The sequence below is a fragment of the Elgaria multicarinata genome, chromosome 9 (assembly GCF_023053635.1).
Source record: "Elgaria multicarinata webbii isolate HBS135686 ecotype San Diego chromosome 9, rElgMul1.1.pri, whole genome shotgun sequence".
NCBI classification, from domain to species: domain Eukaryota; kingdom Metazoa; phylum Chordata; class Lepidosauria; order Squamata; family Anguidae; genus Elgaria; species Elgaria multicarinata.
Genome location: NC_086179.1, coordinates 95,913,702 through 95,928,347, shown reverse-complemented (window position 1 = coordinate 95,928,347; position 14,646 = coordinate 95,913,702). Strand labels below are relative to the sequence as shown.

Below are 14,646 nucleotides of genomic sequence, written 5' to 3'. Positions count from 1 at the left end.
CTGATCTATAATTTGACCCCAAGAATTTTGTGTTAAAATTATCAGTAGGACATACCTTTTCCTGATAACATGTCCCATCACACAAATACCTTTCAAGCTGACACCTTGGCTTATGCATTGAAGACTTTTTTTAATTGGTTGATCTTTTTAAGAAATTATTGCCTTGCAGATATGTGATTAGCTATTAAGGGAGAGAAATAGCAGCAAAGCTAATTCTTTTCACTATATCATTTTCTGTTGACAAGACTTCTTGAAGAGATCCAAAAGGCTAAGAATGAAATGGCTGGGGCTAAGCCAAGATGAATCAAAACACTGGCCATATACTTTAAAAAATGGCAAGATGCCCCCCACCCTTTTTTAAAGAATGAATGATAAGCTAGGATTCAGCAGAATCCTGACTTATGGTGAACGAGCTCTTGTTGATGCACATAGCCCATTCGGTCCTGCTTTGCTCTTTCCTGCTAGCTTGTCTCTTAAACAAATCCTCGATTGTTGCTGCTTTAACAAGCCAGGATCATAAACCAAGAAAAAAATCCTGTTTTGCAGTTCTGTCTTGTAAAATGAGCAGCCTGCTATGCCCGCCCCCCATTTCTAGTTTGTTTAGGAGTCACAGTAGCAAAAAGGAGCAAATGGGCCAAGCAGCAGGAGAAACAATGCAGCATTTCCACTGTCATTGTGTGTGCCAGGTAGTTAAGGTAATCGTGTGACCAGAATTGCCTTAATTAGCTGCACCACATTGTGGGTTGCCATGTCCAAACCCAGTGCATTCACAGTACAATTTCACCCACCCTACAACCTCTACTGCAAGCTTTGTGTTGTATGGTATTATATGCAGTGCAGATAATTAGAGTAATCCCGGTCATGTGACCAACATGCTCAGGGGTGAGGGAAACAACTGAAGCTGCACTGTTCCCCTGCTTGTCCAGACACCGACTTGAAGTGAATTTTGAAAAAACAAAATTGTTGGGAGACACTTAGGGTATGTCTACACCATGCCTTATCCTGGGCATCATTGCGGGATCATCCCTGTACGTCGACATGATGCACAGGGGATCCCAGAGGCAGGGAGGGATGGTCTCTCCATTTCCCCAGGATAACTGGGATGGCTTTTAGCCTGATTTTCCCCGCAGTCTCAGAATCGTCCTGGGACTGCAGGAGGTGTGGGCGGACATCCCAGCTCCTCACAAGTAAATGTGAGGAGCCAGGCACGGCGCTCTTCAGGTGCTCCGTGCCCATCGGGGGTGAGGTGGGGGAGCAGGAGCAGGTTTTTTAAAAAAACAACTTACATTTCCAATGGAGCGCACAAGCGCTCATCTTCTAGAAAGAAAGAAAGAAAATGGAGGGCGCAACATCCCTTGTTCCCCCTGGGATGTCACGCATGCTGTCTGCACAAAGGGGAGGATCTCGCGATCAGACAATCGCAAGATCCTCCCCCATCCCTCCCGGAACGCCGGGAGTTGTAGACATGCCCATGGTTACCTTACACAGTCTATTAGATGGATTCACCCAGGGATATGGAATATCTTAAAGGAGGAGGTGATGGGACAGAAAATGGTTGTTTTGACTTTGCAAGGAGAGAGAGAAATGTTTGATACTGACATCTACGGACTGGCTCCATTTTATGGAACCCTTGTCTGAGTGATCATCACATGGGAAAGATTGACATTACTGTCTACGCAGTTACCTCTAACAGCCCTGTACAGTTTCACAATGATGTGTATGAGAGAGTGAAGGAAACCTAAGAATTGTATTAAATGGCTTAACTCTCTCCCACCTCCCTACACACCTCTTTATTGTATATATCTTGCCACAAGTTTAATGAAACTTACTTTTCCCTAACAGAGCAAACTGCAAGTAACCCCATTAGTTTATAATCCAATAATTTTGGATTATAAAATAGTTTCTTTTATAATGATGAGTAAAACATTTAAAACAAGGTGTTCGTATATTTATTACATTTATATTCTTCCTTTCTCTCCAAAGATCTCAAGGTTGTATACATGATCCTCCTCTCCATTTTGTCCTCACAACATTTCTGTGAGGCAGGTTGTGCTGAGAGTCAATGATTGGCGCAAAGCCACCCAGTGAGCTTTGTGGCCAAGGTGGGATTTGAACTTTGGTCTTCCAAATTCTAATCCAACACTCTAATCACTGCTGTGTGAGTTTCTGAAAACTGTGAGCATTGTTAAATAAAAATGTGTGTGTGTGTGCAGTATTCTAGCCATTTTGATTGTCAGAAGAACCCCAGACATTTAAAGAAAAGGAGGTTACAGCAGGCTTGTATATGGGCAGAGGGTGGGGAGCAGTAGGGTGGTGGTGAAGAGTACATCTTCATACTCATCTCCAAGGTTTAAGAGCTAACCTTCCAGTTAGACCAGGGATGAGGTCTAATTTGGTTTTCAGTTTCCCTGTCAAAAGGTCTTGTTCATATAGTTGTGAAGTCATCTATACCCATAGTCTCTCTGCAAACTCTTGACTTGACTGTATTTCAAAAGTAAGACCATAGTGAAAAAAATCATTCGAATTTTTTTGTCACCTTTGTTATCGTCACAGAATCACTGACAGCAACTCTGCTGCCAACTCTGCTGCGTGCATGCCATCGAGGAAGGGCTGGGATTTTCCCCACAGCAATTGTGGAGGGGAGGGAGCTCATCATTTCTTAACTTGTGGTAATCCCTCAAATTTGCATATTTAACCAGAAATGACAAGGAACAAAATACCAGATTTAGAAGGACTTCTGGATATGATCCAGCAAGATATATTATTACGGCCCATTCTGAATTAACTATCTGTTATATCATTGGGTATTCTGCTGTTAGTGTGAAGGAACTAAAATATTTTATGTATAAAATATTAATACTTGTAATCTGACCACTTTCACTTCATAAGAAAAGAAGGATTTCTTTTCCAGTAGTTATAATAATAACCCTTGTAATGACTAAAACAGAGCAATGTAGTAGGATTACCTCAAAAGAAAGTTCCCCCTCTGTAATTACTCTAAGAGTAAAATCTCAGTTGAACGTTACTGTTAGTTCTTGGTGTGTTTGGTATCTGCTCATACTGTTTAAACTGTCAACAAATGTTTTGTACAGATAATATAAGAGGGTGGAATACAGAACAAACACTTCATACACAAATGACTCACCTTACTATTACATCTGAGTAAAGTTGCATCTTCCTAAAATAGGCCTACAATATACTTTATTTTATTCTTTTAAAATGAATTGTTGTAAGCCGCCTTGTGAGCGCCTCTGCCCTGAAAGGTGGCCAAGAAATGTTTTAAATAAATTAATAAATTAAAATGTCATAGCTGGCCTTTCAGTTACAAATAACAAAGCTGAGGGAGTATCTAAGCTATTTCTTCATGGTCTCTGCATCACACTTTATGGGCCTCTGCACCTGCGTGGAGCCTCGCTCGGAAACTTCTAATAGCTGAGAAGGATTTTTAGGCGGGAACCCCTCCCCCACTGTCGTCTACACATGTCCACTGTGTTCCCGCCTTATCTTTCAGTTCCTCTTCGACGATCATCAAGGTTGCCTCTCTGGGAACTTTGTAGGTCGGCGTACCTGTTAGATTGCTGAGATTTGCCTCTTACCTCCAAATTTCTTCTTTCTTTCTTTTTCTTGTTACTTAAAAAAAAACCCTTTAATTTATAGTTAGTCTTCTATACCGCTTCTTCTGAGTGCATGGCCTTGAAGGCCCCTTTTACCAAATGTATTCAGTGTGGCAGTAACTTGCCACCCTCCGATGGGCACACCCTGTGCTTATTGTGCCTCGGAGAAGCTCACATTATTGTATGTCCTTTTCCAAGCAAGCCAGGAAGAACAGAGCCGACAGATTAAAATCTATCTTGTGGCAGAAGGCTTTGCAAAAGCCAGCAGCCCGACCAACAATCATGGCGTTGGTAGAGGATTCAGTTCCTTCAACGTCTCAAACCCCAGGAACGGAGCCACAAACCCTGAGCTGCTTGCTCACTCAGACAGTGGCTAAGAAATTAGCAAAAAAGGCAAAACAGCCTAAATTATTGTCTGAGCCACTGGCTAAAAAGAAGAAATCTAAAACTAAACGACAAATGGGAGAGGCAGTTATACTGCCACCACCAACCTTACTCAATTCTTCTATTTGAGTAGTGCTGTGAGCCAATCTCCACTGCTTGGTTTACCTCTAGTTAAGGGACTTTGAGTCAGCTTTTCTGCAAGAGTGATACTTGAAATTCTTTCAAACCAACTTTCAGTTGTGTGGCCTGATGGGATGTTCCAATTTTTCATTATCGCCGTATTATACTAATAGCAGTATAACAAACTCTTTGTGGAATATATTAATCAAATCTTAATTTAGTAAGTCAGGACATAAACAAGCTTCATACACATAATTTTCTCCACAAAGAAAATTGAGAAACGATTTCTGAGCAAAGGAACAAATCAGGAAACTGCTGTACAGCACCATGTACATTGATGGTGCTATATAAATAAATAATAATAATAATAATAAGTTTACTTGGACTTTCAAACGGCTTTAGATAAAGTCCCTCTCCAAAGACTCCTGAACAAACTTAGCAGTCATGGAAAAAATGGAGAGGTCCTCTTATAGAGCAGTAACTGGTTAAAGAACAGAAAGCAGAGAGTAGGAATATATGGTCAATTCTCCCGATGGAGGGAAGATAGTGGGATCCCGCAGGGATCAGTATTGGGACCAATTCTTTTCAACTTGTTTATAAATGATTCTTTTCAACTTGTTCATAAATGAGCAGTGAAGTGGCCAAGTTTGCCAATGACACCACATTATTTAAGGCTGTTAAAACACAAAGGGATTGTGAGGAGCTCCAAAGGGATCTCTCCAAGCTGGGAGAGTGGGCGTCCAAATGGCAGATGAGGTTCAATGTAAGCAAGTGTAAGGTGATGCACATTGGGGCAAAAAAAACACCCCAACTTCAAGTATAACCTAATGGGATTTGAGCTGGTGGTGACCGAATAAGTAAGAGATCTTGGGGTTGTGGTGGACAGCTCCATGAAAATATCCACCCAGTGTGTGGCCGCTGTAAACAAGCCAAACTCCATGTTAGGCATTATAAGAAAAGGAATCTCGACCTATAAAGAGGGAAGTATATGTGTACGATGTATGACTGGAAATGTTTACCCACTTCCAGATGACTTAGAAACTTGTAATTTGATATGCTGATAGGTCTGGCTGTATAACGTATCACAAAAAATCTAAAAACACAGATTTTTGGGTTTAAAATATTTTTAAAGAATTTAATAAAAAGCAAGGCTTACGCCTATAACTCCCAGCATGCCTTGGGTGGGAGGCCAGACTTACTGGCCTTTGGCAGCCATTGTGAGTGCGTAGGCGGGTTGCTGTAGCATGTCTTCCACAACCCCGACTCCTAACATTGGTCTCAAGCAGTCAACCCAATTCCACATAAAAGGAAACTACCCACATAAACGAGCTCTGTCCATTTGTGGTGCCTCCTCCCGTACAGCTTCCTGCTGGAGCACTTGGTGGGTGAGAAATGCAGGTTGAGGCAGGCGCAGGCCTTCAACCCGTCCACCCGCAGAGGTTTCCTGGCACTTTCTAAGACCCCCAAGCAGAAGATGTTTGAGCAGGCCATGGAGAGCTGCGGTTGTAAGGCAGCCCTGGCCATAGATGGGAGGGTGCTGTTTCACAGTGTCTTGCTTGTGAGTGCCTGGTCAACAGCTGGTTGGCCACTGTGTGAACTGGGTGCTGGAATAGATGGACCCTCAGTCTGATATCCAGCATGGCTTCTTATGTTCTTACTGCTTCCTTGTCACACCATGAACAAATGCACTGTGATTAATGGGTTCTGAACAAGATAGCGCATGAAACCATAGTTTAAAGTTGACTTAATATCCTGGATTGTTTGGAAGTCTCTAAACATAGTTCCTTGATCCAGGTGTATCTATAGTTAACTGAGGCTTCGTGGATTGTTTCCCTGCTCACATGAAGGGAGGAGTGAAACAGGGGCAAAAGGCTCATTCATATCTCTTTTCATTAAGCCAAGAATTGATCATCCGAACGCAGCTTTAATGTTATGTTAAATGTAGGGATGGCAGTTTTGTAGGAATTTAGGGCTGTAGAGCTCAATAAAAACATCTTGAGGCATCAAAACTTCCAGAACACTTGAGGTCTTTTTTGTTATATTGAAACAGGATTAAAGAATTTGAATATGTCAGGCAAGAAATATTGGATATAGTATGACACTGACCCCCTGATGTTGTGGTTGACATTATTAGATCCTGTAAGGTCTGTACATGTTGCCAAAGTAGATATGGGGACAGAGCTGGCATCTGGATTTATTGCATGGTCTGGTCCCTGTGTTTATATCCTCCTTATATGGCCAGTTATTGCTAGGGAGTAGCTCTTGAGATTAGCGTGCTGTCTGTAAACAAGTATAGGTCTGTAAGAGAGAAGTATCATTGTATGGGATGGGATGTAGCTCATTGATTATACATTTGAGTAGTTTTGGCTGGGAGCTATAGGTGAGAACAAGTGGTGATTTGTCATTTTTTTCTGGGTGGGTGTTGTAGTTTGAGAGATACCTGATATAAATTCTTAATTACTGAGTCTTTACTCAGTATGTCTGAACAGAAAGAATTTTAATGTAGGGCTTGGCTGTGAACAATAGATTTTATTATTATTATTATTATTATTATTATTATTATTATTTTATTTATATAGCGCCATCAATGTACATGGTGCTGTACAGATTTTGCATTCTAAGTGAAAGCTAGGTCAGTAGGCATCTGATATAAGGTGGAGAAACAGGAGCCGAGAGTGGCATTTTAAGTCAGCCATAGTGACCATGCTTGTTAAACCATAGTGCAGGGTTTGTACGTAACAGCAGCTCACAATTCAACAACAATCTATACTCAATCCATTAACCTGGTTCACATGTTCACAGTGGTGTGTGAGTGACAGTGGCCCCTGGGTTATTTGAGGGTTGTTTCCTCCTCCAACAAGTCTTCCCACTTGGGCTTGGAGGACATGACAAGCCATGCCTGGGTGGGTGATTACCCAATTTGTGCCTAGTATGCGCCACAGCTTAAACAAGTTACTGTAGTTTGTTTAAGCCACAGTGATCATGCAAACTGGCCCATACTTTGGGTTGTCATTATGTTAGTCACAACTGCCATTTGTCTTCTGAAAACAGAATACAAGCACCTAGAAGAAGTGGAAGGGAAGAGAGGGAACAAACCAATCACACTACACAAGTTCCTTTCTCTCTGGCTCCACTCTACTTTTCTTTTTTTTGCCAAGCTGATGGAATCTTCACTGTTTGGATTGAAAGGTGACCTTCAACCTATTCTTTACTTTCTTGGACTGGCCAGACTCTTTTCTCTTGTCACTGCAGAGCTGCTGCATTGGCTGTCATTGTTGTTGTTTTTTCATTTTCCACAGTGAGTTGGAGGCTGGGAGTGTGGGGGTAGAAACAAGGGTGACCCAGCAGCTTCTGAGTGATGAGGGAGGAGGAGGAAACCCCCATCAGAATTGCCCAGCAGCTGCTTTCTCTCAGGGTCGGTGCAGCCAGCATCAAAGGAAGCAGCTAGATAGCTGGTCATTAAGGCAGATAGTGGAATGGGTGAGTGGCAGAATAAAGTAGGAACAGCCAAGGAGCAGCGGTAACCAAGCATTGCAGCAAGCAGTTTTTCAAGTGCTGCAGCAGCTGGGTCAGAAGGACGGGGAGGGAGGCTGGCCCAATCCACTGCTCCTCCCTACACACCTTGTGAAGCAGGTGCTTCACTCTGCCTCGTAAGAAGGCTGGCCCTGGATGTAAGAGACCCTCCAGTGCTGCTCATTTGAGGGAGATTTCGTGGTCTGTTTAAACTGAAGAAAACCAAGCTGAAATTATTTGCAACTGTTACACAGAGTGAGCCCAGAAAAGAAAAGGCAGTGGTGAAAGAACAGCTGGTGCGATCATGTGAAGCGGAAATGCACGTTCTGTCAATTTAGACTACTTTGGCTCTTTTGTCACTGCCTCCCATGTTATCCTTGCCAGTTCCTGTCCTGGACAAAATGCAACATGTTCTGGATTTTCACTTTTATGGACAACATGCAGGTTATTGGTTTCACATCTGCAGGGGAAATCAGGGAGAGATCACTCACCCAGAGCAACATGACTCAGGGGAGAGTCTGGGAACCTACAGTGGGGTTGGGGGGCTAACTGCCTCCCTTGTCCTGTGGATGTAGGTAACCCTTGCTGTAGGTTCCCAGGTTCCTGCATGATCTCACCAGAGTCGTGTTGTTCTAGAGACTACAACTATTTTGATTGTTTCAGATGGGGAACAGTTTGGAGAAAAAATACTAACCACTGGTATTCTAGTTCTACATCTTATGCATGTGATCATTGCTTTCCCTAGTCTGAGGACACTATTCTCTAGGGGTACAATTCCTGCCACTATACTCATTATGCTCAGTGTCAGTTGTATACCATTTGCAAGGGGGATCGAGACTGTTGTCAATGACATTGTCCATATAACAAGTTGCCACTCCCACAGTGTCATGTACATGGAGTCTGGACCTTCTGATGCTGATCCAGTACTTTCAATTGCCGGGTGAGACTCAGCCATTCTGATGACTTTGATACTGCCCGTCTTGATTGCCTTGGTGTGAGCATCAGTCCCCGCAGTAACAGCAAGGCTTATAACTACCTTATCACCAATGTAGTTGGTATAGCCATCATTGGTTCAGTTAGTGGGGATGGGGCCCTTCTCTCTGCTAATTCTAAAAATAGCAGTGTTATGGCAGCACAAAGCCAGTCTGGCCTACCAGCTTTAGTATAAACTGTCCCTGCTTTGTTGACAGCCAGGACCAATGTGGGTTTCACTCCCATTCACCTTTGAGGCAGAAAATTCTACAGCAGTGGTACTGGTTAAATCTTCCGTGGTCCTCATGGACTCAACATTGGTACTTCTCCAGGTCCAACTTGATCACTGTCCTTGGAGGTGATGCCATCAGTTCCCTGAGAACAACGGGGACCAAATCCCCAATGGAAGGCAATAGGCCATATTCTGAGCAAATAGCCATTGGGAGTATTTGGTATGGAGGTTAAGTTGTGGCCTCATCCAATTAAAGACCAGTTTTTTCAGTTGTAAACAGTTGGGTTTATTTATTCATTGCATTTCTATACCACCTAATAGTCGAAGCTCTCTGGGCTGTTTACAAAAATTAAAACCATGAAAACTATTCAGAATATAGAACAAACAACCATATAAAAACATAGTATAAAATACAATATAAAAGCAGTGTTAGTTTTACCAGTTCTTATGCTTAGAAGTTTTTCTCTATGCCTCAACCTCAAAATGTTTAGAAAACTTTGCGAGGGTGTCACTTATGACCCTTTCTACAGTGATCACCATAGATGCCTCTCTAATCCAGTCTTCTTCAACCTGGTGTGATGGAGACATGTGGGACCACAGCTCCCTACCATGTGCATGCTAGCTGGAGAAGACGGGAGTTGTAACACAACACATCTGGAGGACTCCAGCTTGGGGAGGATTGCTTTAACCATAGTGGTTTGTTTGTTTGTTTGTTTATTTATTTATTTATTACATTTCTATACTGCCCAATAGCCGAAGCTCTCTAGGTGGTTCACAAAAATTAAAACCATAATAAGACAACCAACAGGTTAAAAGCTCAGGATTCATGCTGCAAGGGTCCCATAGGATCTATCAATGCACTGGAATGCTCACAGTGATGAAAGCTGTTTCTGCTTTTGAGACCACCTGAGTTGGCTGGACTGTGCAGGTGATTAAGGTCTATGTAGCCACTGTGTAGTACATAAATAGGGAGGTCATCACTCACAATCCTGGGCTTCACACTAGATGTTTCAGAATTGTGCATCTCATCACAGTCTCATCTGGCAGAAGATGGACCCTCATGCCACAAATTGATGTTGTTTGTTTAATGTATGTTTTGCCATTTCTCCAAGAAGTTCAAGGGGGCATAGATGATCCTCCCATTCCTCTCCTTTTTGTCTTCACAACAATCCTGTCAGTGATTCACCCAATGTCCTCCTTTGGCTGAGTTAGGCTCAGCCCTAGAGCCAACTATAGGGCAAATCTGATAGCAAGCCAGAAAATCTGATAGCAAGCCAAACACTTTATTGCTATATAGTGGTTATGGTTGTGGGGAAGTTCTAGAAGGCAGGTTAGTCCCGTCTCAAAACTTACATATAGTATAGAGAGGGGAGTTTTTCAGCCTTAGGATGGGCATATGCAGAATGTGCAGTCCCCACCTTCAAGAAAACAATAAACTGCCAAGGGTTATCCCCCGCCACACCAACATTTCCTCTCTCTCTCCCTCCCTCCCTCTTCAATCTGAGACCTTCAATGTCCCATGTTTAAACTGTCTTCAATATTCCATAGATCCTGGAAGTCACTGATCATAAGTGCTTGTTGTGCTGTTTCTTTTTCTTAAAATTTACAAAACTTCTGCATTCCCATTAAGTCCTTGCATATACAGTAACCAGTATCTTAATTTTTGTGGTCCTATTTCACTTCCAAATTGTTAGGCATCTAACCACCTAAATGGTATTTGTGGAGATGGATAAAGCCTTTTTAACAATGGCACCGTATTGCATTTATATCCACCATTTTTCCTTCAAGGAACCCAAGGCGGTATACACAATCCTCCTCCTCCTCCTCCTCCTCTCCATTTCACCCTCATGACAACAACCCTGTGAGGTAGGTTGGGCTCAGAGTCTGTGACTGGCACAAAGTCATCCAGTGGGTTTCCATGGCTGAGTGGGGACTAAAACCTGGATCTTCCAACTCCCAGTCCAACAATTTAGCCCCTACACCACAGTGGCTCTTTTTTGATACTCTTTGCCTAGTTACATCCAATAGGTTATTGAAAACTTGGTTTTGAAGTTTGATTTTAATGTGTTGCCATTGTTTTCACTGTATTATTTCTTATTAATTGTACTATAGTTGTATTTTAATGTGATTCTATGCATTTTTATTTGTATTCTTGGAAGGTAGTTTGTAATCCAGAAAAGCAGTGTAAAACCTAGTATATAACTCAGGAGGAGAGATAATTCACTGAACTACTTCAGTATTATTTATGTCTTCTATTTGATTGGAAAATGCTCCTGATGGGTAGGGGAAAAACTGTTTGTAATGTGTGTTTTTCCCCTTCTATTTTTTAAAAAATAACAGGTTCATGTATTGGACAGACTGGGGAGAAGTGCCAAAGATCGAGCGTGCTGGGATGGATGGCTCAAGCCGCTCGGTTATAATCAACGCAGACATTTATTGGCCGAATGGATTGACCTTAGATTATGAAGAACAGAAACTGTATTGGGCAGACGCTAAACTGAACTTCATTCACAGATCAAATTTGGATGGTTCACATCGGTAAGAGTTTCATTCGGCATTTAAAAAAATCTTTGTGTGGTTTTTTTCTCCCTAAACAAATACAACAGTGCTTTACAAGGAGATGAACTAATCAGAGCCCTTGACTGCTGTGTTTATATTTCATTAAATTTCAGATGTTTGAGCTTAGAAGGATAATTTTGTTTTTACCTGCAGATGGATATCAAACAGCTATTTGCTGAAAATCCCAAGGGGAAACTTCTTAACTTGTTTTATTCAGAAATGAGACTACTCTAATCTTCACAAAATGCAGTTCCTCAGAGACACCTCTACAACCTGGAATTTGACTGCAATGCTATAGTAACAATGTTACCTTTTTTAGAAGTGTGTTTGAATTCCTTACTTTGTTTTGAAAAAAAAAATCATGAGTGTGTGAACACACACACACACACACACACACTCTGAGAGACAGAGAGAAATTTATTAAATGCACAGAACAGATAGTAAGTAGTGTATGCTTGTACATGAGAGTGCCCTGACTAAACTGGGTTTCTTTAATGTGCTAGATTCCAAAGAGCTTGGGAATGCTTTGTGGAACTTTAGACAGTTTTCCTTTGAATAGTAGATGCCCATGCCATAACACAAGCAGGTTTTGAAATCCCCTTCAGTTTGAAAGGGTTGTTACCATGCAGAATTCTGTTGGTAGGACAAGGCTGTTGTTCAGGAAACACAATGTCAAAACCACAGCTCTGCATATTTTGGTCTGTTGAGGTAGCTAGCCTTGTGCCTGCCACCAAACTTTGCACCTCCATGATGTTCTTCTGTGATTTGGAGGCACTTGAAAAACAGCGTGTTCCCCTGCCCCTTTCTTTTAATCCCTAGTGTGATGAAAGGGGATAATCCCCTTCCTTCCTTGCCAGATTAAGGCCGCAATGCCATATATACTGATCTGTGAGTAAGGACTTCTCCACCAACATACATAGATTTGCACTGTAAAAGATTTGCTGGCTACTGGGAAGTGGTTGTATTTGTAAACTGCTCCAAAGAATTTTGATCACAGAGATAGTTATATTATTATGTTAGGTTTTACTATATTTAATATGTCATCTAGAATGCTTTGGAAGATGGGCGGGTACAAATTGTGGTAATGTATCATAAGTGTAGGATAATTATAGAAACACCTAGGAAAGGGCAGTTAAAACAATTATTTTATCGTTTGTTTTATGTGTATTGAAGTGGAGAAAAAATTAACAGTATAAAAATGCCCTTATATCCTATACTTATCAGTTATTGACAGTGTTGGTCAATGGGAGAAAGAACAAAGAAATGCCTCACTTAACAAACTGTAATATTGCCCTCTTTCTGATGAGAGCAGACCTCTGAAATACACCTGAGTAATGGGTACCCTTTAAAGCAGCCCACACGTAAACAGAAAACTGACCACATACAGGACACAAAATGATAGCCTGCTACAATACAAATTGCAGGCTGAGGGCGGTTTCTCTTGCAATTATGAGAGAACCATAGTTTGCATACCTGTGGTTTCGTTCAGTCTGTTTTTGACAGCTGATCTTTCTTTTTGAATTGTGAGTTAATGGTCAACTTCACGGTTGACTAGGAGGTACTCCCCACATGGCATGATAATAATCAACCATGAGTTGACCATTAACTAACTGTGCATTGACTGTTAACTAACCCCACCCACCCCCTCTCTATCCCCCCACCAAATAGTGGTGCTCGTTCCCATGAGAATCCCCCTTTGTGCTGGGTCCCCCCTCCCCGTTGGTACCAGTGGCACACCTGAGCTCACATAGGGCTCTCCCGGCAAGCCGTACCCATGCTCTGCTCCTCCTATTCCATTGTGCAGCTTTGGGCACTGCAATCGGTGGCTCCCCACGGGTTGCCTGGGACATGCATGTTCTGTCCTTGGGTAGAAAGATTTCTCTTGCAGCTTTAAATGTCCAGCTGCCGGTGAAACCCTTCCCCACCACCACCCACCCCAGATTGCCACAAATGAGCATGGAAATTGGGGCGGTTGGAGGGATACTCTTTTTCCCAAATCTTTGCACGATGTGGAAAAATATGTCCTTTGACTATGTGTCTTGTTTCTTCTGGAAATTTATTTTTCTAGTGTTAAAGGACATTACCTTTCCCTTAGAAGCCTGAACTGTTACTTACATAGCTTCACCTCTTGGCAACACTCCTGAATTATATGACCATTGCCTCAGGTATTGGGCTTATCTTGGAAGTTCCTCTTTCCAGTCCCCCCTCCCCAACTCAGTTAATTAACTGTGTTATTGTTCACTTTCCACATTCAGCTTTGCACGTACGTATACCTGTCTTTACAAATTTTCCTTCTGGTAACTTCACACATTTCTCCAGGTCACTTTCCTCCATTCAAACCACAGGAACCTATTCTTTCAAAGGGGAGGCGTTATATGATTTTACATGACATTCTCCAAGTGCTTTCTTTATTATTATCTTTAGGCATCTGGCAAAGTCCATCCTGTCCTCTTGGTTTTTAATGGCACCTGAGTTGGCCTTTTAGACATATATGATCCCTTTGGTTTGTTACTGTTTTGTGAATTTTACCGATTTTTATGCTGCCTAGTTGTTATGTTTTTAGTATAAGGATATTTTCTTAAGTTTTCCTACTGGGAATCACTTTGAAACATTTGTTTAAATGACACAAATACTAATTCATACAAATGATTCAATCTTATACATTTTGGGGATATGCGAAAAAGCTTGACATAGATTTTTGTGAACCGCCCAGAGAGCTCCGGCTATTGGGCGGTATAGAAACGTAATAAATAAATAAATAATAGAGTTGCCAGGTCTTCTGTGAGAAGTGCAGCCTAGAAGTTAAACTGGTGCCTAACAGTGCTTTCTGATAGGGATGGGGGATAGCAATTAGCATGTCAGGGGAAAGTTCTTGCTGTGCCTACTGTCTCAAAGGTAGAATTTGATTGACATGGTGGGGAGTAAATATCAAAAGTTTTAAAATATCTGCTCCCCTTGAATCTGGCCCCTCATTCTGAGACTTTGCTCTTGTCCCCGGAAACCCTGAGAAGAAGCTTCTGCAGAGGCCACCAGTGAGGGAGGAAGCAGCACCCAGGCACCTCTCCACCGTGCCTGGGTCCGGGTCCAGCTCCAGCTGAGAGCCCCCTCCCTCCTGCTACCAACTGCCTCTGCAGAGGCCACCAGTGAGGGAGGAAGCAGCAGCCAGGCACCTCTCCACCGTGCCTGGGTCCAGCTCCAGCTGAGAGCCCCCTCCCTCCTGCTGTCAACTGTAACTGCTGAACTTTCCAACTA

At 42.3% G+C, this 14,646-nt stretch overlaps 1 protein-coding gene across 1 annotated transcript in view; it reads left to right on the top strand.

Moving 5' to 3' along the window:
- LRP6 (LDL receptor related protein 6) overlaps nucleotides 1–14,646 on the top strand; it is a 161,016-nt gene that overhangs the window by 41,166 nt on the left and 105,204 nt on the right. Inside the window, exon 3 of the mRNA XM_063134374.1 lies at nucleotides 11,176–11,373. Within this exon, the coding sequence (XP_062990444.1) occupies nucleotides 11,176–11,373 (198 nt within the window). The remainder of the gene's footprint in view (nucleotides 1–11,175; nucleotides 11,374–14,646) is intronic.